This window comes from Tribolium madens, unplaced genomic scaffold, assembly GCF_015345945.1.
Source record: "Tribolium madens isolate multiple individuals breed KSU strain unplaced genomic scaffold, Tmad_KSU_1.1 Scaffold_91;HRSCAF=231;Tcas5.2_LG7, whole genome shotgun sequence".
Classification (NCBI taxonomy): Eukaryota; Metazoa; Arthropoda; class Insecta; order Coleoptera; family Tenebrionidae; genus Tribolium; species Tribolium madens.
The window spans coordinates 18682650-18693278 of NW_025401063.1; the positions used below are offsets into that span (position 1 = coordinate 18682650).

General features: G+C 28.7%; 1 protein-coding gene across 3 annotated transcripts in view; it reads left to right on the top strand.

The window, feature by feature from the left end:
* Positions 1-8050, top strand: part of LOC123010736 — a 76797-nt gene extending 68747 nt beyond the window's left edge. For all 3 annotated transcript variants that reach the window (XM_044407827.1, XM_044407829.1, XM_044407830.1), the window contains 2 exons: positions 1972-2187; positions 7669-8050. In XM_044407827.1, coding sequence (XP_044263762.1) covers positions 1972-2187; positions 7669-7755 — 303 coding nt within the window. In that variant the 3' untranslated portion in view covers positions 7756-8050. The remainder of the gene's footprint in view (positions 1-1971; positions 2188-7668) is intronic.
* The last annotated feature ends 2579 nt before the right edge of the window (positions 8051-10629 follow it).

The following is a 10629-nucleotide window of genomic DNA, read 5'->3' on the forward strand; positions in this document are numbered from 1 at the left end:
AAAAAAGAATTTCAAATGTCAAAAAATAAATGTCAAAATTTTCTGACAGAGAATTTTTTAAACATTTTTTCAGTACTCTGGGGACTACCCTTTCAAGGAAATGCGCGATTTTTTGAACACGCCGGTATGTATTACCAAATAAATTCTTTTTAATTTTAATGGAATCGAGATATTTATAAGTTTAATGAAGTAGAAGAAAAATTTCAAATAAGATAAGATACCAGGAACATGGAAAAAATGTTTAAAAAATCTATCTGTCAAAAAATTTTGACATTTATTTTTTGACATTTAACATTTTTTATGTCTATTTAATGATTCTGATGATTTTGTATATGTATTTTAATAATTAGTTAGTAAAGGTACAAAACTTTTGCCAATAAAAGCCACAAATAACATTAAACAGCGTTTTACAATTTAGGATACAGCTTCCTTGTTTCCGCTTCCAATTGCCTGTACCAAAAAACGTGGAAAATTATTTTTCCTACAGAAATAAATAGAGTCAAAGTGCCAAATTTAAACTCTCATAACTTCGAAATTTTTATAGATAGATTTTTTTTTAATTTTTTTCATGTTCCTGGTACCTTACCCTATTTTTCTTTGAGGCGCGAGTTCTGGCGCACTCTGTATGTGCATATCATGTAGAACGTGACTCCTTCAACTTTTTGAATCACCATATTTCAGGAATGGTGATTCTTAGAAGAAAAAGTATAAGGACCATTTTTGTAGATAATTTTAAGATCTATAATTTTTGTCTGAACTACTTTTCTGATAAAACTTACTGTTTTCGAGAAAAATCTAAAAAACTTTAAATTTTGACCTTTGACCCCGAGTAACTTTTTGAGCACACTTGGGATCCATGGGGGCTTTTGACACTTTATTTCTAATGGTATACCCAAAATCTCTACCAAAATTTAGCTCCGTCGGAATTTTAGTTATTTGAAATGTCTGTTTTGACCGGATTCTTAACTTCTACTCACTTTCTCGGACATTTAGGACCGTTTTGTCGAGCAATTTGTCTCCGAACTCGCACAAAAAACCGCTGAAAAGCCCCCAAGTGCCATAGATCGCTCTTCACTATTTAAACTTTATCGGAGCGTTGCCGAAGCCCGCTTTTATTTTGTTATTCAAGTTTATTCAGAATTTTCCGGAAGCTAAGATTGTTACGGGAAAATCCAGCAACCGTGCGGTAATGTTAACAAGCAAGCTCTGTTTGCCCAAGTCGTTACTACTTTTTCTTTTTTCCTTGCGACTTGTTTCCGGTCGCTCTAATACGTTGGCTGTCAGGAACACCGGACAGGGAATCCCCCGGGCACAAACTACGCCACATTGTATTTGTCAACTGACACTATATATCTTGCTGAAATCGCGTGACGTAATGACATATGGCAAAAAATCTAATTTTAAATGTGATTTGAATGATATAGTCTGATTTGTGCGGTCGCTTGACCTTAATCCAATTCGAGTTAATTAAAGTGAGCGGCGCTTACTTGATGGTTTGTTTATTTATGGAAATGGGGTGACTCAGGTGAGGGCTATGATAATAAGGGGAAATATTTGCCGTCGTGTTGTGTCAATATTGGCCTTTTTATTCCGAGGAATGTTTTAATTACAAATTAAAATTTATTTATTCAAGCTTTTACAAAAATTTTCGGTCCCAACATCTCAAAAGTTCTAAACTTTTATTATTAATTTGTCACATTTACAGCGAGTCTCTAGGGTTTGTTTCACTTTCTCTATCGAATTTAAAAAGTATTCATGAATGAAACTACTCTGGGAACGTACTTGTATAAAGTTATGTTTATCAGCAAAATTGGATTTTCTTTCGACAACTCTCCTTTTTATTTATTTCGTGGCCATTTGTTTTCCTTTGTTTTCGTCCGTTTTCCATTACCATAAAAATATCGAAAGCATATTTCATTTTTGTCGAATCGAATTTTCTTTTATTAAAAACGTTTTTTCTTTATTTTCTAGTTTTTTATTCAGAGTAAGTCTGCAAATTCGTCAGGACAAGACACGAGTCATAAGTCAACAACAACAGTTGATAATAAATGTTCGACGTCTGCTTCTTCGCCAGTTTCGGAAGGCTGCAGGAGTAGGAGAAGTAGTATAGATCTCTACGAAGAAGCGGCTTCGATATTGGGCCTCACCTGTTCACAGACTGATGACTGCAAATGTATAGAATGTCAGGTAAATAAATCATAAATATGACCTGGTACAAAATTTTGTTCCACATGTTATAATGAAAACTCAACCACATTTTTTTCATAGTATTACATACAGAGTGTCTCACGAGTAATACTGTGCCTGAAAAATGTTTTGAATCAACCAACATTAATAGATAACGTGGATATTAAAATATTTCGTTTTAATTTGTTAAACATAGTAATCGTATTTATATTTTTGACAAATTTCTATCAGTGAAAATGACTTTACTCCAGTTTTAGAAAGTCCGTCTATTTGGATATCACGCTGAATAGAAACGTGCAGTCTGCGAAGTGTTTTTCAAACATTCTTCATAAATGAGAATCTTGTTGGTCTTTTCGACAACATTTTAGTAATTCTCACCAAATTCTCCAAGGTTTAACATTTTATAAATTAAAGTTGAAGTGCTGTTTGGTCACTATGTTTAATTTATTAAAACTAAATATTTTAATATCCATTATCTTTGAAATGTTATGTTGGTTGCTTCAAAACAATTTTCAGGCTCATTATTACTCGTGGGGCACCCTGTATAGTGAAGTTTTTATAGAAGCATGTTTTTTTTTTTAAATTAGTGCAATTAAACAATTGTAATATTTTATTCTATATTTTTTATTTTAAATTTAAATTTTGAAGATAAAAAATACGCCGTGGATCTGCAAAAACGTTGGACTATTTTTATTTTTTTAAAATTTTAATATGTAATAGTAACCAATTGGTATTTAATTAAAATAAAAAAAAACTTGTTAATTGAAAAGAGTCCATATTATGTCAATCATTTGGAACGACAAATTGAACTATTTTTTGTATAATTTTTATTTTATATATGACAATGACCGGTTGGCTAAATCAATCAAACTTTATACTGTTAATATTAAGATTGGCTTAACTACTTAAAAAGGTGAGTGATGAAGTAGATATTATTATTTATTTAAGTTTTTTACAACATATCTGTTCTTATTTTGAATTTTTTTTAAATTGTTGAAAAGTTATTTGGAAAGTTTATTAATTTCACTTTTTCTAAACTACCAATAAACTTTTACGTAACTAACATAAAGCTTTAATGCGTTTTATTTTTATGCTGTAAACAATTGTTATGAGTAGTATTATTTGAAAGTGTTTACAACCAGTTTAACGTCAGAACGTCGCTACAGGGTGTCTTAACTTATACATACACATAAACTTATTAGGAAATGATAGCTTTTACTCACTAATAACAAGTAGTGAAATAGTATATTACATAACGAGCACGGAAAGTGATAAATAACGCACAAGCGGGAAAGTTGTGCACGAGGCGTTAGCCGAGTGCAGGCAATACCGCGAGTGCGTTAGACACTTTCCTGTAAGTTTTGTACACTATTTTTCCTACAACCATAAATAATTTTAATAAAATTTTAATAAAATACGTTGAATAACGATTTATTTTTTATAATGGATACAAAAAAAATACGTTAAATGAAAAAATACAAAACATTCGAGTGTGAATTGTGCGTTAGATTTCTAACACACAGTGCGAAAACAAATCGCACAGGTTTTCGACCTCGTACGATATTGCCAATTTTCGTGCATATACAGGGTGCGCCAGAACTCGCGCCCCAGAGAAAATTTTCAAGTAAGGTAAGATACCAGGAACATGAAAAAAATGTTTAAAAAATTCTATCTGTCAAAAAATTTTGATATTTATTTTTTGACATTTGACATTTTTTTATATTTATTAAATGATATTGATGATCTTGTATATGTTTTTTTACAATTATTTAGTAAAGGGACAAAAATTTTGCCAATAAAAGCCACATATAACATTGAACAGAGTTACAGTTTAGGGTACAGCTTCCTTGTTTTCTCTTTTAATAGCCTATAGCAAAAAAACTTTGAAAATTATTTTTCCAACAGAAATAAATAGTGTCAAAGTGCAAACTTTAAACCCTCATAACTTCGAAATTTTTATAGATATTTTTTTTTAACATTTTTTCCATGTTCCTGGTATCTTACCTTATATGGCATTTTTCTCTGGGGCGCGAGTTCTGGCGCACCCTGTATAATTGTGCGTTATGATCTAGTTTCGTATATGGTAGTAGGAAAAAAATTTTAGTTACCGAGATATTGCCTCACAGTCTGGTAAAAAACACTATTCAACTATTAAATTTTAAATAATACTAAGAGTATCATTATTTTGACCAAGCTCGGTATACTGGTAACATCGACTTCCATAATTTGCCATTCGATTTATTTTTTGACATTTGACATTTTTTTTATATCTATTTAAGGATATTGATAATCTTGTATGTTTTTTTTCTTATAATTATTTAATAAAAGTACAAAAATTTTGCCAATAAAAGCCACAAATAACATTGAACAGAGTTACAATTTAGGATACAGTTTCCTTGTTTTTCCTTTTAATAGCCTATAGCAAAAAAACTTGGAAAATTATTTTTCCAATAGAAATAAATAGAGTCAAAATGTAAAATTTAAATCCTCATAAGTTCAAATTTTTATAGATAAAATTTTCTTTAATTTTTTTTAATGTTCTTGGTATCTTACCTTATATGGCATTTTTCTCTGTTTCCGCGAGTTCTGACGCACTCTGTATGTTATAGAGCGAGTAAATAAGTATAGGGACACGTATTTCACAGTTTTTATTTTTTTAATTTATGTTCAGAAAATAGGGATGTACAAAATTAAGAACCTTGTAGCAAAAAAAATCTCATTCATTGATAATATTTTTTTATTATCACTCTCAAATGTTAATAAATTAAGGAAGTCAATGTTTACCAGTATACTAAGCTTTATCAAAATAATAGTTTTGGTATTATTTATAATTTAAAAGTTGAACAGCATTTTTATCAGACAAAATCTTGGTACCTATCTAATTTTTATTTTATGCTCGTCGAAAAAAGTGTAAGATTTTGCATTTTGTTTATAAAAAGATACCTTTCATTAATCGCGCAGGAAGCGTGAAAAAAAGTGCCATAGCATAGCGTTTCATTTTTTCACAAATTTGAATGAAAAAAAAATGTCGTAGCGTGTACCATTTTTTAATGCAAAATATTTGCACAAAATATACAAACCGTCTTTATTGCTATGAAACTTGGCATTTGTCAGAAATTAAAACTCATTAATTTTGCAATTTACTTAGTTCTTACTTGAATTTTTGGTATTAATTAATTGCATATAATATCAATGTTTTAAAAAAAAAAGCTATTTTTGAAGTAGATAGTTATTGATTTTTATTATACGGACGTGAAAAAACTTTGTATACAACTCATTAATAAAGTATCTTTTTAAAAAGATATACTTTACTAACGTGTTACATAAATAATTATCACTAGAACTTTTTTTTACTATCCATTGTTATTGGACAAAAACTATCATTCTCTAAGTTTATGCGTATTAGACCACGGTGTAAGATATTTAGGTGATGCAGCGAGCCCTGCAAACGTGTGGCCAAACCGGCCACGCTCAATTTAGAGAGAGATAGCGTAATCGGACCATCATTACTATCAATAAATGAAGGAATATAGGATAATAAAAAATATTATCTAAATGATAAAGCTTTGCTTGAACATTCTTTTATTACATGTGTTTCTGTTGCGAAACGTAAAACAAATACATATTGAATTTTACTTGAAAACTGTTGTTATATTAAATAATTAGTAAATTAGTAGGTATATTAAAAAATTAAATAAATTAGTACTTAATTAAAAATAATTCTTTTTAAATAAGGTAATTTTATGAAACGGAATATCGAAGACAAAGATTTTTCAAGAACATAAACACCTACATATTTTGTAGGAGCATAATATTCTAAAGTAAAATTTAATTCTAAATTTAAAATTATTAGGAATTGTAAAACTGCCGTAACACACCATCAATTTATCAAAAATTTGTTGTTAATTAATTCAGTTTTTGGACTGTAGTTATTTTTGTATCCAGAGAAAAATTAAATCAGAGAGATCAAATATATAAAGTTTATTTCATACCTTGCGATTACTACTTTTTTAAATAACTTTACTTTGAACTGAACTTTATTTCATAATTATTGAAATTACATTAATTATCACCATTCGCAATTGAATGTAAAGACCACAGACTAGAAGGTAAATAAATAAATAGAATAAACCTTTATTCTTATTTTAATTTTTTTAAATAAATTTTGTTAGTTATTCAGTTCAGCTATATTTGATTCTTCTACTAAAATAAATAAGCAAATTATTATTATTTATTGATAACTATTAAAAACAGCAACCAAAAAATTTAAATTTAGAGTTGCTTTTTCAATTCTTTTTGCTTTTCTCCTTCGTTTAACTTGTGGATCAAATTTAACAATATCCTGGACAATCTGGAAAAATAATACTGCTTCTTCTTCTAATTTTGGCTTTTTGAGATAAAATTTGACAAAAGCTGTTTCAATCTAGAAAAAATATGTTTTATGGTGTTTATAATTTTAATTAATTTTCTTTAGATTTACCGCCAGTTTTTATTTCACGAATTATATGTTTTGCTTTAAAATGTTTTTTACACACATGATCCTTTACAGTGAAAATACAGAATTTTTGGAATTATAGGATTAGGCACCATTTTCCGTGGTAGGTATCGGAAATAAAGATAATTTTTCATTATTTTTAGCATAGCCACTTTTAAACTTGGGCACACAAATTTTTTTCCCATTTCAAAATGTATAAACATGTTTTCGAACAATATAAAATTCCTAAAGTAACCATCTCAGGTGCACTTTATTAGGCGGACTTTCGGGAACGAATGGCCCACATATGTCCTCCTTGTCTAAAAATCGCGTGACCAGTTTGACCACACTTCAGCCAACGCAGTGCATACGCTCGCTGCATCACCTAAATATCTTACACCGTGGTTAAGACTCACCTTGTAGAAATGAGGTAAAACTACTGTGATGTGTGATGGTATTAACATTTATTTTCATATTGTCTTTTTTTTATTCGAAAATTTTGCTCCCGCCGTAATTACTTTGAAATTTTAATTTCAATTTCAGCTAGAGCGTCCAAACAAAGCCTCTAACTGTTTACTCTGGATATATGAATTACATTGGTCTGAATATGTGTTTGATGTGTAAACATTAAAGACAATGCTAGTAACTTGCATCAAAACAATTCAAACTTTATGCACAAATTCCCGATATGCATCTCTTGTTCCTATGGAATAATATTCCTGCTTGAAGTGTATGTATTCCTGAAAAAAAGAGTAATTGCTTTATATCCGCTTTCGAAATGATATTCCATATTAGAACTGTCAAATTCAAAACGATCCTCGAGTTTTTACGTCAGCTAAGCAATTTTATCAGAAAAATATTTCAGAAATGTCAGGTAAATTTTTCAATAAAAATAAGAAAATACCTGCTGTGAATTAATTTACATTTTTGATTGAAATTTAAATTGAATCGTTATTAAAGCAAAACTCAAAGCTAGAGCCTTCAAATTAACTGCATTTTTTTTTCAGTGCCATTACTTCGACTTCGAGGAGGATATCGATTACCCAAGCAGCGAATGTGTCGTCGATCACAGTTCGTCTTGTACTATTCAATAACGAATAAATTAAGGCTGATTTTACCGCGTTTTTGGTTTTTTATCGAAGCATGATGAATTTTAAGTGTTCCACGTCTTTCACGTTATTTTGAATATTCTAAAAAATGAAATTATTCTTGTATAAAAACACTGATCTGTTTCAAACTAATAACACACTCGTTGTTTATGCTAAGATTGTTCAACTTTTTTATTGTAATCGTTTGAGCAATCTTGGATACTGTTGTAAATACTGTTTGTAAACTATCAACGATTCTAAATATGCTCTGATTGTTTTAATAAAGCTTATTTTCGTCGTTTGTATCAACTTTTTTTGCAAATTCCTTTAATTTCGACTTACTTCAAGTGGGTTGGAATAGTGGTGGAAACATCAATCGGAAGAGGTATTAATTGACGTCCCTTGATCAAACGCAATTAATTGCAAACTAGAAACTACACTGATAACGAGAGAGCATTTGAGACTTCATCAATGTTTCAAATAAACAACTAGTTGTAACTCGGAAAAGTACTTTGTTGTTTACTGATCAGGAAAGTTCGATAACAAAATGCATACTTATGTGGTTTAGTCTTTTACGGAATTACAACAGGTCAAATGTACAATAAATGTACAACAAAGCAACATTTTAAATATAGATCACTGTGCAGTCAGTTGGCAAGTGCGCTGATAAGCATGTAAGAGAAAATTCACGATTGAGTCCTGCAGATTTATGCGAAAAATAAATAACCATACTTTAGAAAATAGTTTTCAAAGATATTTTATGAATCATAGGACTATAAACAGTTTTTTTTACAAAGACAATTAAATTTTAAAGATCTACACCTATTTAAATTAGTATAAAATACATACTTTATTAAAGAGTAATCCATGTAAATGCAAATTTTTAATTAGAAGTATCTAGTAATTAAAAAAGACTTAACTGTACATTAGTTACAAAAAATCTTTCTTTAAAATGAAAAAAAAAACAGTAAACAACACTAATAACATTTTAACAATAAACCATTTCTTATTAGCAGTTTTGTCAGAATTATTGCTCACAAATTTTTTCACTTTGTTTATTAATATCCTTTTGTATGTGTGGCTTTAGGACAATTTGTTTTTACTAAATTTGGTATCACCACATCCACAAGAGCATTTTAAACTGTTACCTCAAAAAAATACCTTCGCCACGAATATTAGACACTGTGTTTTGCAACGCAACTTCAATTGAAGAACATATTTTCTCATTAATACAACATTTACATAAACCTTACTTTAAGAACAATTTATTGAAAAATGTATTCAGTAATTTTTTTTCTGGAAATGACATTGGAAAAATAGGTTTGAATGCATTCAAACTGGGTCTTTCTGAATTACGACAAATGTAACAACCATGAACCTGAATATTTTTTGATATTTTGGTTTGAGTGTACTCCTACCTAATCTGTGTGAAATAAATCATAAATCATCATAATAAAGCATTTCTAAACCACACCGGATATGAAAAATGTTGTTAAATGTTGTCAAATTAAACAATATTCAAGCTTTTGGAACTAAGATTGTTTAAATTTATATTCAGAATACAAAAATGTTTCTCATGAAACTTTTCCCACATTTTTATTAATTCCTGTAATAATAGTTAATTAATTGTTGTTAACATAACGTTGCTATAAACCAATATGAATTGATAAGAAATAAAATCAAACCTTTTCAACAAAAATACTCTATGCAGTATTTGAAATGTACATTAGTTTAACAATTTCTGAAGGTTGGTTTACAGAAAATGAATCAAATCAAAATTAAGTTAATCCCGTTCATCAAAATTCAACCAATCACATAACGAATTAAATTTAATTGCAATTAAATATTTAATCCGGTTTCTATAAACTCACCCTTAGTGATTGAAAGCAAGCATTGCTGATGTAGCTGTATGTTTTAGTTAATTATATTTTTTATTTACAATAAAAATGCTTATTTGTTTAGGTACTTTTATTTTTAAGTTTTTGTTTATTTTATTTCTGAAGAAGGTGAGTAGTAAATGAGGCACTTACGACCGATTTTAATGACTTTTGATTGACCTTGATGTTAATTAATTACTAATTAATGATATTAATTAAATTTTAATTAAATTAAATTATCGATTAATGACATCAATTAAATTTCAATTTAATTAATTTCTCAATTAATGATATCAATTAAATTAATTAGTTTAATTAATTTCTCGATTAATGATAGCAATTAATTTTCTTTTAATTAACGATATTAATTTTATTTATTTAATTAATTTTATTTATATTGATCAATTTAATCGGTTTCTTAATTAATGATATTAATTATTTTATTTCTCTTTTCATATAACAACTAAATTATTCCATATGTATTGTCTATCAATTAGGAAAATTTTTGCATTTGTCAGCACTGAAGAAATCAATCTCAGTAATGAGTGCAAGGAATGCAGATAATTTCATTAAGCAAAATTAAGGTTAAACGTAGTGAAACTTAAATTATTAATTACAAATAAATTAGCCTATGTGAATATAAATACATTTCATGTTGGTGAAAGAATCTGTAGCAAGCTTCAACTGATTCTCTGCAAGTGTTCACCAGGTGTAGTGTAATACTTTCCTCGCTACACTTTAGGCCGCTGCACTTTGGATATTTGAAAAGAAAAAATTCAGAAAAATATTCAGTGTTGTTCTCGTGTTTGTTCTTGAAGAAGACATCTTCGTACATTGTGTAACTGTTCGCCGGTTAAAATTAAGGTAAGTTTTTAAACATTATATTAAATAAATATTTATTTAGATGCAACTGTACCTTTGAAAAATGGTCGAAATTATTTATTATTATTCTCTAAATGTTTAGGAGACGCCACAAGCGAATAAGTAATCACTAATCAGATTT